Below are 24,024 nucleotides of genomic sequence, written 5' to 3'. Positions count from 1 at the left end.
TAGTAAAAGTGATAAAGTTGTTTAAACGGGGACCCTCAGTGTGACCTGTATTGCTGTTGAATAAGTATGCCTGGCAGTCCATCAGCATTCAACTCAAGACTGAGCTTGGTAGCTCTTTATTCAGGACGTAGAGGGTGCTTAAGGAAGTGCCATCATGACACGCCTTTATTGTTATTGCTTTGGTGAAAATCAGCAAAATCTCTAGAGAACAATTTCTCGGAAATTCGTGAGTCTCCCGGAAAAAATTAATAGGGTTTGCAAGCGCGATGCTGTCAAGCGGCATTCATATAAAACTTTGTGCTATGTATAAACCAGGGGTCTCAGACACGCGGCCCACACCTTAATATGGACATTTAATGTTAGTGCGGCCCGCGTGTCTGAGACCCCTGGTTTATACATAGCACGAAGCAAAAAAAAAAACTCTGTATGCAGTGTTATTTCATTTTAAATTTCGAAAGACTTTTGTCGCTCCCATTGTTTTCTTTATTTTTTTAACCGGGTCAAACAGGCTCTTTGAGTGGTAAAGGTTGCCTACCCCTGATATAAAGGATGCGATTACACAGTATGAGGTGGGAGAGGATGGAGGCTTCTACAAATGATTGTGACAAAAAAAATTGTGTTGATGTGGTATCAAATAAATAAAATTAAAAAATAAATGGTCCTATGTTGCCGCCCAAGGTGCAATTTTAAACCTGTTATTCATTTTTAACATTGTAATTCAACATATGTCACCCTGCTCTCATGTTTGATGACAATAACGTGTTCTATATTCTATTCTATTTAAAACCACGTTCAGAGTATTTGATATATATCCACAGCCAAGGTCAAATGTGTTTTTAACTATCATATTTTCCGGTCTATAAGGCACATTTAAAATCCTTTTTTTTTTCTCAGAACTTGCCTAATGTGCAGAAAAATTCTGGTTTTGCTTATCGACCTCGAAGCAATTTTATTTGGTACATGGCGTAATGATAAGTGTGAGCAGTAAATGGCAGTCACACATAAAGATACTTAAAGACTGCAATATGACTCAAGTAAACAACACCAACATGTTATTTGATCCATTGAAAATATAGAACGATACACACAGCGTTCAAAACTCTATCTAAATGTTTTAGTATGACTTTGGCAAGCTATGAAGCCGCACCGCTTGATGGATTGTACTGTGCTTCAACATACAAGTATTATTATGGTGTGTGTATAAGGTAAGACATTATCTGGTGTGTTGTTTCACAATATCATGCAAAAGCAACTTTTCTTACCTTCTGGTACCTGCTGATCTGTATTTGAGATCTGCATAAATCCTGAAAAAATGCGCGGGTCCGCCTTTGTAGTCCGTGTCGACACTGCAGTCGATAAGCTTCTTCTTGTTAAGGGACAGTCATCCTGTGCTGTTGCCATTTCTAATATAAAGTAGTGTAAAATTCTTACTTATATCTGTCAGTAAACTCGCCTTGAAAGCGCCAAAACATACCGGTATAGTGAGTTTACATTATTCACCCAAGGAACTTCAGTTATTAAAGAGTTGCATTCAGACGCTTTTTCACGAATGAGAAGATGCTGCTTCATTATTGCATCCTGAAGCGACTGTCAGAAAGTGGCTTGAAGATCTGTAAAACATAATCTATGCAACATTTTGACTAAAGAACCACCATTACATGTTATGTGGACCATCCATTTTCTAACGCTTGTCCTTTTTGGGTTCGCGGGGGGTGCTGTAGCCTATCTCAGCTGCATTCGGGCGGAAGGCCGCGTACACCCTGGACAAGTCGCAGACAAACAGACAACATTCACACACTAGGGCCAATTTAGTGTTGCCAACTAACCTGACCCCAGGTGCATGTCTTTGGAGGTGGGAGGAAGCCGGAGTACCCGGAGGGAACCCACGCAGTCACGGGGAGAACATGCATACTCCACACAGATTGAATTCAGGGCTACTCAGGACCTTCGTATTGCGAGGCACATGCATCAACCCCTCTCCTACCGTGCTGCTGCTTATGTAGACCACAAGTTTGCAACTTAGAAGAAAATAATAATAATATGACCCCTTTAATGCGCCCTATAATATGGTGCGCCTTATATATGAAAACAGATCAATTATAATCCATTCATAGGCAGTGCGCCTTATAATTGCCCTATTGTCCGAAAAATACGGTACTCCAATTTGGACTTTCATTTGACTATAGGCCGCAATCTGAAATCCCTCCTAATTATATACTATTTGTCCTCATTAGAGGTCACAGGGGAGATGTAGACTATCTCGGCTGATCGGGGACAAGAGATTGTTCACCTAGGATTGGTCACCTGTCAATCACATGGCACATTCTGAATACAACCAACCTCTCACACCTCACACTCACAATTTATGACAATTCAGAGTTTCAAATGAATTTAAAACGCTCATTTTTGTAATGTGGGTGGAAGCCAGAATGAGAAAACCCACGCACATGTTGAAACATGCAAACTCCACATGGAGACGCGCACACATTTTTTTAACCATGGGTCCCCTTGAGGCCAGTAAACTAAGAACTCGTCCACCACGCGACCCAACACTAAAATGTTTGCATTTGCAGAGATAGTAATGCTCTTGTTACATAAGTACCAATTTGTGATAATATATTTATTGTATTATCAATTATAAATACCCTGGGTGGGAGGACGGATGGGGGGAGGGGGGGTTGCCCCACATATGCAGTCTTCTCCAAGGTTTCTCATAGTCATCATTGTCATCGACGTCCCACTGGGTGTGAGTTTTCCTTGCACTTATGTAGGCCTACCGAGGATGTCGTTGTGGTTTGTGTTGTGGTTTGTGCAGCCCTTTGAGACACTAGTGATTTAGGGCTATATAAATAATCATTGATTGATTGATTGAAACACATGTAATTAAAATAATATACATTATACATTTTTGTGTGTATTTATTTGTATGATATGTATGTTTATCTTTTTTAGTCTTTCATTGTTTTATCATCTTTCTTCTCATATTTAGACTTTCTGACAATATTTAATTTTAATCAAAAATGGCTGCTTCTGCTTCATACTTCAACTAATACATACATTAAATGTATGCCTCATCGGTTTAACCACAAGTTAATTATAGATAGCATTAGTTTGTGTGAATTCTCCAAAGCAGTGGTCCCCAACCACCGGGCCGCGGCCCAGTAATGGGCAGCGGATCGATTCGTACCGGGCCGCAGAATAATTTTTTATTAATCTTTATTATTTTTTTATTTAAAAAAAAAAATCAAATAAAAATAAAAATAATTGTATTTATTAAAACAACATAAAAAACACAAGGTTACGCTTACAATTAGTGCACCAAAAAAACCCCTCCCTTTTTCATGACAAAAACCTCCCTTTTTCATGACATTTTCTACACCAAAATTAATCAATTTATTTTTGTTCTACTCAAGATTGTGGCACGCTCTACCTTTCACATTTTTCATCCGATTCAAATCGATCCTACTTGAAACTTTTTTCTCTTGACAAATTCCACATATTCTAAGATTTCCCAGAATTCCAGGTTTCCGGGACATTTTTCCCATTCAAAATGAATGAGCCATTTTTCAAACTTCAACCATTTCCACATTTTTCAACGGATTCAAACCATTCCACCTTCAACACATTCCACCATCCTGGAAATTCAAACTATTATTTTTTTAAGTTCAAAAAAATTCCAGGAACACCCAAAATTCCCTTTTTTTCAAACCCTTTTTTCACCTTTTATTCTGGCGACTACTCCTTACACATTTTTAAACCCACTTCAACCGTTCTAAACATTCCTCTTAATCAGGACAAAAAAACAAGTTTTTTGAACTGGAAAAATTCCGAGTTTTCCCGAAATTCCTGGAATTCCTTGATACATTTCTCCATTAAAAATGTTACTACTTCAAGCTTTCTCGACAAATTTGAAAAATTCCAACACCAACCATTTCAACTCATTCACAGATAAATCCTGGTTTTCCCGAAATTCCCAAATGTCCTTGAAATCCCCATTAAAAACAATGGGACCTTTTTCAAAGTTCCACAATTCCTACTTTTTTTATCTGATTCAAACCATTCCAACTTAAAAATATTCAACCTGTTCAAAATTGTGTACTTCAAAAAAATATATAAAATAAAAAAAAATAAAAATCTCAGCTTTCCAAGAATTCCCCAGTTTTCAGGGATATTTTCCATATTCAAAATGAATTGTCCATTTTTTCAACTCCCACAATTTGTGTCACGACGTGAGGTTTTTTGTAACTTACTGCAAGGATTGGTCTCCCAGGATGCAATCGGACTTTTCCGGACAGAGGTAACAGCTAGGAACATATTTATTATTAATCTAGACCAGTGGTTCTCAACCTTTTTTCAGTGATGTACCCCCTGTGAACATGTTTTTAATTCAAGTACCCCCTAACCAGAGCAAAGTATTTTTGGTTAAAAAAAAAAAGTTAAAGAAGTAAAATACAGCACTATGTCATCAGTTTCTGATTTATTAAATTGTATAACAGTGCAAAATATTGGTCATTTGTAGTGGTCTTTCTTGAACTATTTGGGAAAAAAAAGATACAAATAACTGAAAACTTGTTGAAAAATAACCAAGTGATACAATTATAAATAAAGATTTCTACACATAGAAGTAATCATCAACTTAAAGTGCCCTCTTTGGGGATTGTAATAGAGATCCATCTGGATTCATCAACTTAATTCTAAACATTCCTTCACAAAAAAAGACATCTTTAACATCAATATTTATGGAACATGTCCACAAAAAAATCTATCTGTCAACACTGAATATTGCATTGTTGCATTTCCTTTCACAGTTAATGAACTTGTATTCATATTTTGTTGAAGTATTATTCAATAAATATATTTATAAAGGAATTTTGAATTATTGTTATTTTTAGAATATTTTTGAAAAATCTCACAAACCCCTTGGCATACCCTCAAGTACCCCCAAGTGACACGTACCCTTGTGGAAGGCGGGGCATGGTCCACGCACCGCCTGTGGGCAGGGAATGCGGAGGAGCCGGCTGGAAGCAGATGACAAGTGAGTGGATACCTCAGCTGGAATGAGTTATCTAATCACCTGTCTCTTTATTAGCAGCGGCGGTGACCACAAACGGGGCTGAAAAGCCAAGAGGAAACGAGAGGCGGGAAAGACGAAAGAAAAGACTGTTTGCACGTTGAAAAATTCAAAATTTTACACTTGGCAAAACGCCTGGCGCAGTTTGTTGGTCCTGAGAAGAACCCCATGACAGAAGGCTGTCGCAACCCCCATTTGAGAACCACTGATCTAGACTATCAAATAGGTACAAACAAAAGGCGCACATGACGAAGGCACACTTAGCGCAAGAAAAAAAAGGCTAACACTTAGAATAAACTATACACAGTGCCAAAACTCATTAACTGTTGCATGAATAAACAAACAATCGCATGACACAAGCAAAGACGACAGGCCGACTGATAGACAAAGACAGGCTTATATACTGGTCTCTTGATTTATAGAGAGGTGTGTCCTCAGGCAGGTGAAAATCATAAGTCATCATGGTAACTAAAACAAACAAGGGTGCACAAAAACAGGAACTAATGGAGTCTTAGAACTAACAGAACATAGCAAAAACATGATCCAGACCAAGGGCAGCATGGTGGAACAGGGGTTAGTGCGTCTGCCTCACAATACGAAGGTCCTGAGTTGGGTTCAATCCTGTGTGGAGTTTGCATGTTCTCCCTGCGTGGGTTCCCTCCAGGTACTCCGGCTTCCTCCCACCTCCAAAGACATGCATCTGGGGATAGGTTGATTGGCAACACTAAATGTGTGTGTGAACGTTGTCTGTCTATCTGTGTTGGCTCTGCGATGAGATAGCGACTTGTCTAGGGTGTACCCCGCCTTCCGCCCGATTGTAGCTGAGATAGGCACCTGCGACCCCAAAGGGAATAAGCGGTAAAAAATGGCTGGATGGATGGATGATCCAGACCACAAATCATGACGGTTTTCAACCGATTCAAACCATTCCAACATCAACACATTCCACTCATCCACCTAACACAAATCCCAAGTTCCGAACCAAATTTAGTTTTTCCTGGAAATTCAAACTCTTCAACATTTAAACTACTCCAACATTTATACTACATTTCTACAGCATTTCAATTCAACTTCAACAATTGCCTCTTCTAGTTACTGTATGTCATTGTTCTATTGTCCCCTTCCTCCTTTAATTGTGCCTCAATCTTTCTCTTCCTCCGTCAGTCACCATTGATTCACTGTACAAAGTGACAGAGGGCGGTCAGTCCGATATCTTCCATCGGCATCCGGAGGGCAGCTTGGACCCGGCCTGCTGCTTCACCATCTACCATGGCAACCACATGGAGTCCCTTGACCTGGTCACGTCCAATTCAGATGAGGCCAGAACCTGGATAACAGGCCTCCGCTATCTGATGGCTGGAATCAGTGATGAGGACTCTCTGGCTAAAAGGCAGCGCACCCATGACCAATATCTTTTTGACATAATGCATAACGAAATGATAGAAGCTATCAGATCTATTCTGATTGCTGAAAACCTCAATTGATATGAGTACTAAAGCACCATAATCCATCCATCCATCCATTTTCCGACCACTTTGCCAATCTGAATCCGACCACAGCGGTATGTGAACATAAGTATCGGCCATGTTTGGACGTCTGCATAAATCGATTTCAACTGGACATCACTAAACTATGTGATTATTTATTTGGAAATACAAATACAGGTATAATAGAGATGGGACTCTTTGGGAACCTAATGGTTTAATCCGATTCAGGTTTCTGGGGTCATGATTCGGTTCAGACTTCATTTTTGATTCAAACTGATTCTCGCAATCTATTGTTTGCTTTAATAATTAACTAGTTACAGGCTACAAAACTTCCTTTTGGTTACTAATGTACGACGTGTACAGTCATTGTCAAAAGTTGACATACTTGTAAAGAAGATAATGTCATGGCTGTCTTGACTTTCCAATACTTTGTACAACTCTTCTGCGATAGAGTGATTGGAGCACATACTTGTTGGTCACAAAAAACATTCATGAAGTTTGGTTCTTTTATGAATTTATTTTGGTTCTACTGAAAATGTTAGCAAATCTGCTGGGTCAAAAGCATACATACAGCAATGTTAATATTTGGTTACATGTCTCTTGGCAAGTTTCACTGCAATAAGGCGCTTTTGGTAGCCATCCTCAAGCTTCTAGTTGAATTTTTGACCACTCCTCCTGACAAAATGGGTGCAGTTCAGCTAAATTTGTTGGTTTTCTGACTTGGACTTGTTTCTTTAGCATATTTCACACATTTAAGTAAGGACTTTGGGAAGGCCATTCTAAAACCTTAATTCTAGCCTGATTTGGGCATTCATTTACCACATGTTTGGGGTCGTTGTCCTGTTGGAACACCCAACTGCGCCCAAGACCCAACCTCCGGGCTGATGATTTTAGGTTGTCCTGAAGAATTTGGATGCAATCCTCCTTTTTCATTGTCGCATTTACTCTCTCTAAAGCACCAGTTTTATTGGCAGCAAAATAGGCCCGGAGCATAGTACTACCACCACCATGCTTGACGGTAGGGTGGTGTTCCTGGGATTAAAGGCCTCACCTTTTCTTCTCCAAACATACTGCTGGGAATTGTGGCCTAACAGCTCCATTGTGGTTTCATCTGACATCACATGGACAAAGATAAGACCTTCTGGAGGAAACTTCTGTGGTCAGATGAAACTAAAATTGAGTTGTTTGGCCGTAATACATTTGGAGGAGAAAAGATGAATTAATTTATTTATGAATTTATTCCATTTTGAAATAAGGCTGTAAGGCAGGGGTAGGGAACCTATGGCTCTAGAGCCAGATGTGGCTCTTTTGATGTCTGCACCTGGCTCTCAGATAAATATTAGCTGACATTGCTTAACACGATAAGTAATGAATAATTCAGTTGGTAATCAGTGTTAAAAATAACGTTCAGAATATAAAACATTATCATGCATCTTAATCCATCAATCTGTTTTCTTCCGCACCTGTTCATTAGAAGTATTTTATTTATTATTGGTTAACTTCAGAATAACAATGTTATTAAAAAGAATAAGAGACTTATTATACTCTAAAAATGTTGCCCTTACTTAAAAATGCACACATATAGTTGTATTCAGTGTTATAAAATATTGTACGGCTCTCACGGAAATACATTTTAAAATATTTGGCTTTCATGGCTCTCTCCGTCAAAAAGGTTCCCGACCCCTGCTGTAAGGTAACAAAATGTGGAACAGGCGAAGTGCTGTCAATACTTTCCGGATGCATTGTAACATCAGCTTCACTAAATAAATGCAAACAAAGTTTCATCTATGGCAGGGATGTCAAAAAGCGGGCCGCTTTAAAAAAAAAAAAAAATTAAAGTATGCAAGCGGGCAATAACCTGTGATTAATCAAAATTCAAATTGATCTGATTTGAAAAAATATATATAAAAAATCATTTGACAGCATGCATACCAGTAATCACCTCATTTTATTAGACAATTGCCTATGCACTCCATTATTAGAATTTTACATCTACAAACTAATGTTAGCATTACTAACATTTTTGTAATACACTATGTGATAATGTAATATTTGGCGTGATTAGATAACAATTAGAAGATACAATTTTTTTCCTGTCAAAATGGAAATTATTTGCTTTTAGTAAAAAAGCAAATATTAACACAGTTTTCCCAGGTCTGGGAGTTTGACACCTGTGATCTACGGAGAAACATCTAGCCAGGAAGAAGTATCCTATTTGCGTACGCACACTACGTTACCATGGCGACCAACGTTCACGTGACAAGCATTGCCTGAATTGATACAGCCTTTTTAAATTCAAAGGAAAACGTCACGTTTCACACAACGGAAAAAAAGGCACCACAGCGAGTCCGCCTCATTTGTAGTTAGGTCGCCTTCATCCACGACTTAATCACGTTTGCTTAAGTTAGGCAGGGTTGGCGTGTCTGCAGGCTGGGTTGGAAAATACGAATAAGGGGGAAAAAAAGGGCATAACTGCACGCAAGTAAAAAACACAAAAGGGAGACTAAAGCTCCCACATAATCACTTTCCTGTAAAAACCTTAGATACGAGAGATGCTCGTTCTCCTCCATTGTTATTGTTTATTAACTAGTCTTAAGGCTGGTGCATTTATCACGCGTTTGTTATGGCATTTTCCTGCAATACTATTTATGAGATTGGGTGGAAAAGGTATTTTGCAGTGGAAAATCTGTGTATTCTGCATGCACCTTGGGTCACCCTGACAAACATCCTTAACGTGTGTGACGTGGATGAAGCAGACCTTCGAGGAGGCGGATAAGAACGGAGACGGCCTGCTGAACATCGATGAGATCTACCAGCTCCTCCACAAGCTCAACGTCAATCTTCCACGGAGGAAGGTCAAGCAGATGTTCCAGGTGGGGATCTATAGATACTTTCATCTTTATTGTAATGATTTAGTTAGCAGAATTCCACACGATATCTTGTCGCCTCTTTAGATGGATGGATGGATGGATGGATGGATGGATGGATGGATGGATGGATGGATGGATGGATGGATAGATAGATAGATTGATAGTACTTTTTTTCTTCCTTCCGAGTTCCTTCAGGAAAATTTAAATTCCAGTAGCAGTGTACAAAGTTGAGATCAATTTAAAAAGTAAAAAGTAAATAATGGGGGTTTAAATGGAAACAAAATAGAACAATATTAAAATAAGAATAAAAATAAAAAGCAACAATGGGAATAAAAATATAACAGTAAAATAAGAATATAACAAGAGAAAGTAGGCAGTAGTGACCATGTTATGAAAACGTATCGCACTGTTATTGTTTTGCATCCCCCGTCATCCTAGTACCCCCTGCGCCCCTCCCCAGAGAAGAGTTGTACAGTCTAATGGCGTGTGGGACAAATTAGTTTTTTAGTCTATTAGTCCTGCACTTGGGATGAAGCAGTCTAGCACTGAACAGGCTCCTCTGGCTACTGATAACGCTATGCAGAGGGTGACTGGCATCATCCAGGATGCTCACTAGTTTGTCCACAGTCCTCTTCTATGCCACCGTCACCAGTGAGTCCAGTTTCATTCCGATTGAAGAACCGGCCCGCCTGGTCAGTTTCTCCAGTCTGGAGCTGTCCTTCTTTGATGTACTGCCCCCGCAGCACACTACCATGTAGAACAGAACACTGGCAAACACAGACACAGGAGTTTTCTACAAATGTTGAAGGAGCGCAGCCACCTGAGGAAGTAAAGCCTGCTCAGTCCTTTCTTGTACTGGTGATCCGTGTTAGCAGTCCAGTCCAGCTTATTGTCCACCCAAACCCAGAGGTACTTGAATGAGTCCACGGTCTGTACCTCAACTCCCTCGATCACAGTAGGTTGTGACCGTGGACTCCACTTCCCAAAGTCAATGACCAGCTCCTTGGTCTTTGACGGGTTGAGTTGCAAGAGGTTCGTGTGGCACCAGACAGTAAAGTCCCTCACCAAGTTCCGAAACTCCTCCTCTCTGCCGTCCCTGATGCACCCGACGATGGCTGTGTCATCCGCGTACTTCTGGATGTGACATAACTCTATATATTATATATATATCTCGCCCCGCGATGAGGTGGCGACTTGTCCAGGGTGTACCCCGCTTTCCGCACGATTGTAGCTGAGATAGGCACCAGCGCCCCCTGTGACCCCAAAGGGAATAAGTGCTAGACAATGGATGAATGGATGTATGTATATATATATTTATATATATATATACACACACATGTATACATACGTATACACACGCACACACACACATACCCACACAGACACAGACACACACACACACATATTTAACAATCAAGCGAAACTTAACAAAAATGCAACAAAAACAGCTAAATGTGAACATGCAGGTTTAAAAAAAAAAAACCCACCTACAATCTGATGTATCTCATACATCACTAAGCTTTGGATCAGGGGTCACCAACGCGGTGCCCGCGGGTACCAGGTAGCCCGTAAGGACCAGATGAGTTGCCCGCTGGCCTGTTCTAAAAATAGCTCAAATAGCAGCACTTACCAGTGAGCTGCCTCTATTTTTTAAAATGTATTTATTTACTAGCAAGCTGGTCTCGCTTTGCTCGACATATTTAATTCTAAGAGAGACAAAACTCAAATAAAATTTAAAAATCCAAGAAAATATTTTAAAGACTTGGTCTTCACTTGTTTAAATAAATTCTTTTTTTTTCTTTTTTTTTACTTTGCTTCTTATAACTTTCAGAAAGAAAATTTTTGAGAAAAAATACAATATTAAAAACGATTTTAGGGTTTTTAAACACATATACCTTTTTTACCTTTTAAATTCCTTCCTCTTCTTTCCTGACAATTTAAATCAATGTTGAAGTATTTTTTTTTTTTTTTTTGTAAAGAATAATAAATACATTTTAATTAAATTTTTCATTTTAGCTTCTGTTTTTTCGACAAAGAATATTTGGGAAATATTTCTTCAAACCTATTTTGATTAAAATAAAAAAAATATTCTGGCAAATCTAGAAAATCTGTAGAATCAAATTTAAATATTATTTCAAAGTCTTTTGAATTTCTTTGTAAAAGTTTGTTCTGGAAAAGTTAGAAGAAATAAAAATTTGTCTTTGTTAGAAATATAGGTTGGTCCAATTTGTTATATATTCTAACAAAGTGCAGATTGGATTTTAACCTATTTAAAACATTTCATCAAAATTTCTAAAATTAATCTTAATCAGGAAAAATGACTAATAATGTTCGATAAATACTTTTTTAAATTAAAAAAAAAAGATTCGAATTAACTAGTTTTTCTTTTCATTTTTTTTGGTTGAATTTTGAGTTTTAAAGAGTCGAAATTGAAGATAAACTAGGGTTTCAAAATTTAATTTTAATTTTTTTTTGTCTTTACTCCTTTTTTAAACCGTTCAATTTAGTGTTTTTTCATCATTCATTCTCTACAAAAAGCCTTCCGTAAAAGGAAAAAAAATGTACGACGGAACGACAGACAGAAATACCCATTTTTTTATACATATAGATTTATTTATTAAAAGTACATTGAGCAAATTGGCTATTTCTGGCAATTTATTTAAGTGTGCATCAAACTGGTAGCCCTTCGCATTAATCAGTACCCAAGAAGTAGCTCTTGGTTTCAAAAAGGTTGGTGACCCCTGCTTTAGAACTTAGTTGTAAAAATCTCCTTCCACGTATGTCCCTGACACCCGCATTTCAGGTGGAAACGCTCCCCACCCACACTGCTTGGTGCCTGATCTGAGCTGCTTTGACTTAGATTACTATAGTAACTGAATAGATTACTTCAGCAAGTAAGTAGTATATCATGCAAAACCGCAGATTCCAACCATTGAAATACTTTGTACAGTTCAAGACCTACGGTTATTTGAAAACATCACTGTACATCATAATGGCAGCTACAGTTTCCATCTTAAAGATCTAAAAAAAGTATTTGAAAATATCAGGCGGCCCAGATTGCAAAACTTAAATTAATTTGCCCAGGTTTGTCATGGGTAAATGCTAATTTCCTGTTAACTATTTGGCTGATTGATCAAAGTTGTCCTTTTTAATATTTTTTTTCTGCACAGCTACAGTATTTGTTTGAAGAAAACAAAACAAAAAACAAAACAACAATGTTATATGCCATTAGTTTTGTTTGCTGGTCAAATGTAGTGGCATTTTTAATCCGGCATATGGCGGCATTTTGAAACAACAACACATTCACTGTCAATACAGCCTCTAAGTGTGCCTTACATTCACTGACACTTATCACTCATGTTCAGTTTTGATTTAACCACAATGATAAGTAAACATGTTGTTAAATGAATACCTCTCAAAACCAAGGATTGTTATCTTTGTAAAACCAGAACATTGTAATTGCAATGGCACCATAATGACAGTAAATGTCCCGTCCAAAGGCAAAAGCTAGTAACTCACTTCTATCTGATTTTCAGAAAACAAAGGAAAACCAATCTATCTTGACGCTGTCTTACAAAGCTCTACAAAGTCATCAAACGTATAGATGTTTTCTTGAGCTTTCATTTTCTTGCCGATTGAGCCATGGATTGAATCTGCTCTCATGAACTTGTGCCCTTTCTCCAGATATTTTATCACAATCTCGGGTGGGCCCCATTCTGCGTATGCACATTGGGCAAGAGCTGTGTACAGCGTCCAGTTTTTATTTTGACCTCCACAGTTATCTGCCCAAAAGAGTATGCAAGGGGAAGGATCAAGAACAATACATTTAATGAAGGTGCTTGCAACGTCCTGAGCCAATCTTCCAAATATCCCCTCGTGCCATAATATCACATAATCGGGTTGACCGTCGGCCCCCATTCGTGCAAATGTCTCATTAAAGACAATAAGGTGACTGACAAAGAAGCTCCGATTGGTCCCTTGAGATACTAGGTTTTTCTGTTGTATCTACGCGGTTATGTGGTAGTTGCTAGGTCCGGCCATGCGCATAACAGCTTACTTACGGAACAAATTACAATATCGCATACACTAATGTAATGTGTATCACCTAGGACAGGGGTCGGGAACCTTTTTGGCTGAGACAGCCAAAAAGCCAAATATTTTAAAATATATTTCCGTAAGAGCCATATAATATTTTTTTTAACACTGAACACAACTAAACACGTGCATTTTTAAGTAAGACCAACATTTCTAGAGTATAATAGGTCTCTTATTCTTTGTAAAAACGTTGTTATTCTGAAGCTAACTGTGAGGGGGAGTGGCCTGCAGCGACAGGTGCGTAGAAGGCCCACCTGGGCCTTGTTATCTAATCACCTGTCCCTCTGTTATAAGCAGCAGCCAGGAGGAGAGACTGGGTTGGGGCTGGAAATACTATTGCTGGAAAGCAACTGAGAGACTTATTGAAAAATAAAACAATATTGTAACCCTGAAACAGGCTCTCATGTCGGTGCTTGGGGGTCTGAAGAACCCCCAGGAGGGCAAGCCCCACACTAACCAATAATAAATAAATGACTTCTTGCCCTTAACGCAACTTCTTGAACAGGTGTGGTAGAAAACAGATGGATGGATTAAAAATACATGAGAATGTTTTATATTTTGAACATTATTTTTAACACTGTGATTACAAGTGGAATTATTCATTACTTATCCGTGTTAAGCAATGTCAGCTCAGATTTATCAGAGAGCCAGATGCAGTCATCAAATGAGCCACATCTGGCTCTAGAGCCATAGGTTCCCTACCCCTGACCTAGGAACTCCAAAATTATTATCAGCTCAGTTTTGACCAAAATTGAGTTACTGGGTTTTGCCTTTGGACGGGAGAGTTGCTCCAACATGGCAGAAAGATATCTCATTTTATATTTGGTGTAATTAAACTTGCATGAAGAGACCAGGGAACCGCCTTTAGACGGGCGATGAGAGGAAAGGATAAAAGTGGTGGAGTAGCTTGAATATTTAAAAAAGAAGAGTAGTCACACACTGGGTAATGTCAGAAATCCACATGTTTCTAAAAGGAATCATAAAGTGTGCAGTGCTGATGACATCTTACATCTCACTTAATAACCTGCTTGTTTCAGCTTTGCATGGACGACAACAATTAATTAGACTACAGCGCCAACCGCCCAGGTCTTCTTCTACTTCAATGACTCGTGACGCTACTTAAGCCTCGTGATTTAAAAAGCTCTGCTTCACTGTACTGGCCTGAAAAAATGATGCCATAAGAATAATTTATTGCAGAAAAAAAAAAAGCAAAGAATCGGGGAGGTTGCATTTATAGCCTATCTTAGAAGAGATCTTTATTTCATGGAAATCAGATAAAGTGCACCTGCGCTTGCTTAGTTGAACAAAAAACATGTTTTATAGTGAGTTTTGAGGAGCATTTATTGATCTTTTGACTTTAAAGGCCTACTGAAATGAGATTTTCTTATTCAAACGGATACAGCAGGTCCATTCTGTGTCATACTTGATCATTTCGCGATATTGCCATATTTTTGCTGAAATATTTAGTAGAGAACATCCACGATAAAGTTCGCAACTTTCGGTGCTAAGAGAAAAGCCCTGCCTCTACTGGAAGTCGCAGACGATGACGTCACATGTTTGATGGCTCCTCACATATTCACATTGTTTATAATGGGAGCTTCCAACAAAAAGTGCTATTCGGACCGAGAAAACGACGATTTCCCCATTAATTTGAGCAAGGATGAACGATTCGTGTTTGAGGATATTGATAGCGACAGACTAGAAAAAAAAAAAAGTAAAAAAAAAAAAAAATGCATAGGGACGGATTCCGATGTTTTTAGACACATTTACTAGGTTAATTCTGGGTAATCCCTTATCTTTCTATTGTGTTGCTAGTATTTTAGTGAGTTTAATAGTACCTGATAGTCGGAAGGGTGTCTCCGCGGGTGTTTTGACGCGCAGTGTCTCAGGGGAGTCGACGGCAGCTATGGAAGGTACAAGCTAACCTGCTGATTGACATGTGGTCGGAATCCATGTTCTCTTGACCGCGCTCTGATCCATAGGAAAGTTTCACCTCCAGGAATTTTAAATAAGGAATCACCGTGTGTTTGTGTGGCTAAAGGCTAAAGCTTCCCAACCCCGTCTTTCTACTGTGACTTCTACAATATTAATTGAACAGATTGCAGAAGATTCAGCAACACAGATGTCCAAAAAACTGTATAATTATGCCGTTAAAGCAGACAACTTTTAGCTGTGTGTGCGCAGCGCTCATACTTCCTTAAAACTTAGAGATTAGATTAGATAGTACTTTATTTATTCCGTCAGGAGAGTTCCTTCAGGAAAATTAAAATTTTCAGCACAATCCCATTCAAGATCAGACAAACATTACAGGGAGACAGAACAGGATTGCTGACGGGTCTGCCGGCTTCCAGCGCCCCTTACAAAAAAGATGAGATACAGGTAAACAAGGGGGGGGGGGGGGGGGGGGTCTTAGCCTGGGCCCTGGAGAGGGGGGTGCAGACTGAGGCCAAGGGAAAAAATCAAAAATCAACTCATAGCCATAGTACACATCCCTCTTACATGTGTGTAAGAGGGAAACATCAAACATAAAAGAACACAGAGGACATTAAAGACATTAAAGCAGCAGATACAACCCCAGACACTTCTACATACAGCTATGAATAAAAAGTAAAAGAAACATATCCACTGTGGTGGCCTCTGCGGTGTTCCACGCCATCGTCCGCTGGGGTGGAGGGAGCATGGCCAGAGACAGGAGCAGACCCAACAAAGCAACCAAGACAGCCGACTCCACTCTCGGCCAGTGTCCAGTCCGCATGGATGAGCGAGGATACGTCCAAGGTGACTGAAGTGTCCGACACCTGCTCACCCAGCCAAGACACCGCGAAGCCTCTCCGTCCCAGCGTTCAGAGCGCTCAGCGCTCATTAACGCTCATTAACCCGTGACGTCTTGGGTACACGTCATCATTACACGACGTTTCGAAGACGAAACTCCCGGGAAATTTAAAATTGTAATTTAGTAAACTAAAAAGGCCGTATTGGCATGTGTTGCAATGTTAATATTTCATCATTGATATATAAACTATCAGACTGCGTGGTGGGTAGTAGTGGGTTTCAGTAGGCCTTTAAAATAGCCTGAAGATTGCTGTCCACCAACACATTCCTGGTCAAAGCCCTATGTGGGTTTTGTGTACAGTCCCTTTAGTGCAGGGGTCGGCAACCTTTACCACTCAGAGCCATTTCGACCCGTTTCACAAAATGAGGAAGACAATAGGAGCCGCAACTATTCTCGCTGATATCTGCTGGTGGTCACCCAGATGACAAGAAAAAGGGCATGCTATGAAGCCATTGCCTTAAACACCTTCTACAACATTCCCTTGGCCTCAGTCTGCACCCCCACTCCAGGGCCTAGGCTAAGACCGATTTTTTAATTTTATTTTAATCTTCTATTTTTTTCTTCCCCCCTTGTTTACCTGTATGTCATCTTTTTTTGTAAGGGGCGCTGGAAGCCGGCAGACCCGTCAGCGATCCTGTTCTGTCTCCCTGTAATGTTTGTCTGATCTTGAATGGGATTGTGCTGAAAATTGTAATTTTCCTGAAGGAACTCTCCTGACGGAATAAATAAAGTACTATCTATCTATCTATCTATGTACAAACTGCTTGCCAGTCCAGCAACATGTTGTGAGAGGCTTCCGCGGATGCACGCACACGACTGGAAGGCATACTGGGTGACACAGAGTACACTGACGGTTGTGATATAAGCAACTATAACACTCCTACTAATATGCGCCACATTGTGAACCCACACAAAAGAAGAATGACAAACACATTTTGGCAGAAAATCCTCACAGTAACACAACATAAACGCAACAACAATCACCCATAATCCTTTGTATCCATGACACATCCTGACTATGTTATACACCCCGAGAGCACCAAACCCCGCCCACCTCAACCATGCAGGGAGGGGGGGGGGGGGGGGGGTTGGTGCTCGCGGGGTGTATAACATAGTCAGGATTTGTCATGGATGCAAAGGATTCTGGGTATTTGTGTTGCGTTTATGTTGTTACTGGGAGGATGTTCTCCCGAAATGTGTTTGTCATTCTTGTTTTATGTGGGTTCACAATGTGGCGCATATTAGTAGGATTGTTAAAGTTGTTTATATCACAACCGTCATTGTACTCTGTGTCACCCAGTATGCCTTTCAATCACATACATGTGCCGATAGAAGCAGCAAAATGCATGTGTCTGGTTGGCATGCAAATAGCATTCTGTGAATGGCGGGCGCGATGACGTTCAAGAGGACGTGAATGGCGGGCGCGATGACGTTCAAGAGGATGTTAAGAGTAACATCATCACGGCACGCCCTTAATATTGTAGTCCGAGTGAAAATTGGAGAACGTTGACTCCGGGTGATGTCCGGGAGAGGCGTTGAATTCTGGAATCTCCCCGCAACAATCTGGGGGGGTCGGCGAATGTGCAGCTGAGCCGCATCAGAGTTGCCGACCCCTGTTTAAGTGCAGTGTTTTTCAACCTTTTTGGTGCCAAGGCACATTTTTCTTAATTGAAACCAGCACAAAAACATTAAACATGTAAATTCGGTAGTTAATATTGACAGTAAAAAGTCATTGTTACAATTTTTGGATATGAATTCAAACCATAACCAAGCATGCATCAATATAGCTCTTGTCTTAAAGTAAGTGTCATGACCTCACGCTATGACTTATTTGGAGTTTTTTTGGTGTTTTCATGTGTGTAGTGCCTTGCCCTCCTATTTTGGTGGCTTTCCTATTTTGTTGGTATTTTCCTGTAGCAGTTTCATGTCTTTCTTTAGGTAAGCGCTATTCCCCGCACCTGCTTTGTTTTAGCAATCGGGACTATTTCAGTTGTGTGGGCCCTATCCTTATTTGTGTGAAAACTGTTGATTTTCATGTCATGCACGCTCTTAATTCTTTGCTGTCGTCAGGCATTCTGTTTTTGTTTACTTTGTAGCCAGTTCGGTTTTAGTTTCGTTTTCCATGGCCATCCCTAAGTTTCAATGCCTTTTTTAGGGGCTCTCTCCTTTTGTTTATTTTTGGTTTAAGTAATAGATACAACGTTTACACATTAATTAGCTACCTGCTGCCACTTACTGATATGTAAGACTATTACACGGTTACTCTCCCGAGCTCTAGACAGTACAGACACTCAACAACTTCACTCTATTTGCAGATTATAATTACTGGTTTGCATCAAATATATTTAACCCAAATAGGTGAAATGACATAATCTCCCAAGGCACACCAGACTGTATCTCACGGCACACCTGCGTGGTTGAAAAACACTGCCTTAGTGCGTTCAGCAAGCTGGTTGCGGGGGCCTGTGATGGAGGTATTAGCCGGTATTACTAGATCGGGTGTCGACTACAATGGCGTCCCCGTGAGATCCGGGTAATGTGAGGCCGCGACAAAGCCTGTGAAGCTGACAACACGAGGTGGCAGAATGCAACGATCAGTGAGGCGTACTGAGTGTACCCTCAGGCGAAGTGTCCGAAAATATGAGCAGGGATGGGAAAACATGGAATAAAATAGCCGGTAAATACAAGACAGTAGAGATGCGCAGATAAGCAATTATATCATCCTCCCGCCCTCCACATTTTATCAGAATCACAACCGCCCGCTGAAATACATCCGAGGTCGGCCACCTTTACCACTCACAGAGCTATTTAAACCCGTTTCACAGAGTAATGAAGACAATTGGAGCCTCTAATGTCCTCGCAAATATCCAGTTGGAGTTCATCCTGATGACAAGAATATGGGTGTGCTGTGACGTCATTTCCTTGGACACCTTCAACAACATGTACAAACCAATTGTTAGTCCGGTAACATGTTGTGTGCAGCTTCCTCAATTACACGTACAAGATTGAAAGGCATACTGGGTGATACAGAGTACACTGATGGTTATGATATAAACAAGTTTAACACTTACTAATATGCGCCACGCTGTGAAGCCAGACCAAACAAGATTGACAAACACATTTCGGGAGAACATCCTCACAGTAACACAACATAAACGCAACACAACAAATACCCAGAATCCTTTGTATCCATGACGCAGCCTGAATATATTTTACACCCCCGCGCCCCCAACCCCGCCCACCTTACCTACGCACGGGGATGGCGGGGTGTATAAAATAGACAGGAAGTGTCATGGATTCAAAGGATTCTGGGTATTTGTTGTGTTGCGTTTATGTTGTGTTACTGGGAGGATGTTCTCCCGAAATGTGTTTGTCAATCTTGTTCGGTGTGGCTTCACGGCGTGGCGCATATTACTAAGAGTGTTAAAATTGTTTATATCACAACCATTAGTGTACTCTGTGTCACCCAGTATGCCTTGCAGTCGTGTGCGTGTTGCTGCGGAAGCCACACACAACACGATGCTGGACTGACAAGCAGATCGAAAATGCTGTAGAAGGCGACAAAGTCAATGGCTTCATAGCATGCCCTAATACTTATTATCTGGGTGACTGCCGGTAGTCATTCTAGAGAATATTAGCGCCTCCTATTATCTTCTTCGCTTTGTGACACGGTTCTTTAACGAATCTTTGAATGGCAAAGGATACCGAGGCCAGAACCATGTATATCAAATATTTCCGGATGGTTCAACCGCCACCCGCCCGAATCTAATTAAAATCTATTTTTTCGTCATGTCACCCGCCCGACCCGCGGTTTATCCACGGACTCCGCGGATGAGATCGCAAACCGCGCATCTCTACAAGACAGAAAAGGTATAGGCGTTGTTGTTTGATAGTTGGTTCACTATCCCATAATACAAAAGACTCAACACAAGCTTTCTGTATGTTTCATGACACCAGGGGTGTCAAACTCATTTTAGATCGGGGGCCACATGGAGAAAAATCTATTCCCAAGTGGGCCAGACTGGTGAAATCATGGCACGATAACTTAAGAATAAAGACAACTTCCGAATGTTTTCTTTGTTTATAAATAGAACAAGCACATTCTGAAAATGTACAAATCATAATGTTACACTCACATGTTGCGGTTAATAGTATTTTATCTTTATTTGTCGTTTTTTAAACTTTACGAATCAATTTTGTGATAACGTTCATCAGTCAACTGATCGGTGTAAATTTTCAATCGATCAAGATAGAAAAATAAAATCTAAATCAAATTGCAGGATATTATTCATATAGATTGCTCATTGTCCTCGACTGGTACACTAACATCATGTGGTTTATTTATATTTTTTTACAACTAATTTCATTCCATCCATCCATCCATCTTCTTCCGCTTATCCGAGGTCGGGTCGCGGGGGCAAAAGCCTAAGCAGGGAAACCCAGACTTCCCTCTCCCCAGCCACTTCGTCTAGCTCTTCCCGGGGGATCCCGAGGCGTTCCCAGGCCAGCCGGGAGACATAGTCTTCCCAACGTGTCCTAGGTATTCCCCGTGGCCTCCTACCGGTTGGAGGTGCCCTAAACACCTCCCTAGGGAGGCGTTCGGGTGGCATCCTGACCAGATGCCCGAACCACCTCATCTGGTTCCACTCGATGTGAAGGAGCAGCGGCTTTACTTTGAGTTCCTCCCGGATGGCAGACCTTCTCACCCTATCTCTAAGGGAGAGCCCCGCCACACGGCGGAGGAAACTCATTTCGGCCGCTTGTACCCGTGACCTTATCCTTTCGGTCATGACCCAAAGCTTGTGACCGTAGGTGAGGATGGGAACGTAGATCGACCGGTAAATTGAGAGCTTTGCCTTCCGGCTCAGCTCCTTCTTCACTACAACGGATCGGTACAACGTCCGCATTACTGATGACACCGCACCGATCCGCCTGTCGATCCCACGATCCACTCTTCCCCCACTCGTGAACAAGACACCTAGGTACTTGAACTCCTCCACTTGGGGCAGGGTCTCCTCCCCAACCCGGAGATGGCATTCCACCCTTTTCCGGGCGAGAACCATGGACTCGGACTTGGAGGTGCTGATTCTCATTCCGGTCGCTTCACACTCGGCTGGGAACCGATCCAGTGAGAGCTTAAGATCCCGGTCAGATGAACCCATCAGGACCACATCATCTGCAAAATCAGAGACCTAATCCTGCGGTCACCAAACCGGAACCCCTCAACGCCTTGACTGCGCCTAGAAATTATGTTCCTAATTTCATTCCGTTTTTTTAATTCGAGGTGGTAGGTCATAACTTTTTTTTAGAAAATTGTGACTTTTGGTATTAGTGTTCCTGAAAAAAAGGGACCCAAACACACTTACTGTACAGCAGATTTTTATATCTAAATGTGTACTGTGTTTTTCGGATTATAAATTGCTCCGGAGTATACGTCACACCGGCCGAAAATGCATAATAAAGAGGAAAATAAACATATATACGTTGCACTGGAGTATAAGTCGCATTTTTTGGGGGGAAATTTATTTGATAAAATCCAACACCAAGAATAGACATTTGAAAGGCAATTTAAAATAAATAAAGAATAGTGAATAACAGGCTGAATAAGTGTACGTTATATGATGCATAAATAACCAACTGAGAAGGTGCCTGGTATGTTAACGTAACATATTATGGTAAGAGTCATTTAAATAACTATAAAATATAGAACATGCTATACGTTCACCAAACAATCTGTCACTCATGATCGATAAATCCGATGAAATCTGATTCCTCGATGTCGCTTCTAAACAACTCTGCCAAATTCAAAGGTATGCCCCGCTTCCTCTTGTCGTTTTCTGCTGCATATTTCACTACGTCCAGCTTGTAATCTGCAGTACATGATTTCCTTTTAGGTGCCATTTTTGTTCAGCCCTTCTCAGTTTTTATAAGTTATCGCCAACGATGAAATTATCCATTTTAATAGCTACGGCAGTAGCATATAGCATATAGCAGTTAGCATTCCATGACCCACAATGTAGGGCTGGGCGTATTGATACCAAGTATCGATAGTATCGATACTTGGTGAGTATCGGTATCGTATCGATACTGGCGTGATGGTATCGATACTTCACCAAATTAAGCGAATCACTCCGATTTTAAAAAAAAAATGTGAGTGCAGCGCAGCGCTCCTCACCACTCCACCCTCCTCCCTAGTGATGGGTCGCGAATGAGATTTAAAAACACTTTAAAAATTCATCTTCAACCCAAAATAAAATAAAATAAATACAATTAACATGACACTTGGTGCGTTCGCGCGCACACATCAGTATAATTCGCTCCGAGGTTCACTCGGACACGCACACACACAGGCATGCGTTTCCAGTGCGACTTAATGTCTTGGTTGTAAACTGTAAAGTATTTTATTGCACTAAAATAACAATAAGAATCTCTCAGTTGTTGTTTTTTTGTGTTAATTTTTACAACTGTTTAATAACTAGTGTTTTCTTTTTTACTTAAGTTCTTGTGTGTTGTGAGGCGACTAGCCAAGTTCAGTACTTGTTTTCACCTTATTTGCACTATTTACTTTATTGTAATTGATATTGTTACTTTTTTATTTGAATTTCTCAGTTCTTTTGTTTTGTGTTCATTTTTACAACTGTTTAATAACAAGTGTTTTCTTTTTTACTTAAGTTCTTGTGTGTTGTGAGGCGACTAGCCAAGTTCAGTATTTGTTTTCACCTTATTTGCACTACTTACTTTATTGTAATTGATATTATTACTTTTTTATTTGAATTTCTCAGTTCTTTTGTTTTGTGTTCATGTTTACAACTTTGTTCAATAACTAGAGTTTTGTTATTTACCTTAAGTGTTTGTGTGTTTTGAGGGGACAAGCCAGGTTCAGTAGTTGTTTGCACCTTATTTGCATTACTTTATTGCTATTGATATTACTCTTGTAATAAATATTTTATTTTTTGACTTAAGTCGTTGTCCTGTGTTGTATTATTATCATAATCAATTAATAAATGCAAAAGTACAAATTTGTTTTTCAAAAGTATCGATACCCCGAAGTCCCCCCCCCCCCCCATCAGATGACGACACTTCCGGTATCGGTATCGGCGATACTGGCCGGTATCGGATCGGTATCGATACCCAATTTTGCGATATTGCCCACCCCTACCACAATGCACTTCTGCCGTGTCCCTCCCCCGCCAAATTCTTATTGGTTGACGTGTGTGTGACGATTGCTGACATTTTCTTCGTCTCTTCCGCCAATTAGATAAATAATATTATTTGATATTTTACGGTAACGTGTTAATGATTTCACAGCAAGTCACTCTGGAGTATATGTCGCACCCCCGGCCAAACTGAAAAAACCTGTGACTTATAGTCCGAAAAATACGGTATATATATAATTTATGCACACATCCACCTTGGGCCCCCAGACACATTCTGTCAGTTTCAAACAGTGTTGACATCTATTAAACAAGACAATAAGGCAAGGAATCAAACAGAGACAGAGTTAAATTTGGACTCAGATCTGAGGAGAGACATGGCCTCTGTACACCTCGTACAGTTCCTGCACCAAGCTCTGACGAAAAGGGTTTACGTCTCTTCTTTTATTCAGATATTCAATGTTTACGCAACAACACATGTCAAAACAGGAACGGGGAGTATGTAAACAGTCAT

The 24,024-nt window shown here is 40.2% G+C and overlaps 1 protein-coding gene across 5 annotated transcripts in view; it reads left to right on the top strand.

Moving 5' to 3' along the window:
• plch1 (phospholipase C, eta 1) overlaps window positions 1-24,024 on the top strand; it is a 163,948-nt gene that overhangs the window by 48,282 nt on the left and 91,642 nt on the right. For all 5 annotated transcript variants that reach the window (XM_061878019.1, XM_061878018.1, XM_061878017.1 and 2 more), the window contains exons 3-4: window positions 6,236-6,479; window positions 9,302-9,431. In XM_061878019.1, coding sequence (XP_061734003.1) covers window positions 6,236-6,479; window positions 9,302-9,431 — 374 coding nt within the window. The remainder of the gene's footprint in view (window positions 1-6,235; window positions 6,480-9,301; window positions 9,432-24,024) is intronic.

The sequence above is a fragment of the Nerophis ophidion genome, linkage group LG18 (genome assembly GCF_033978795.1).
Source record: "Nerophis ophidion isolate RoL-2023_Sa linkage group LG18, RoL_Noph_v1.0, whole genome shotgun sequence".
NCBI lineage: Eukaryota > Metazoa > Chordata > Actinopteri > Syngnathiformes > Syngnathidae > Nerophis > Nerophis ophidion.
This window is presented reverse-complemented; position numbering and strand designations above follow the sequence as displayed.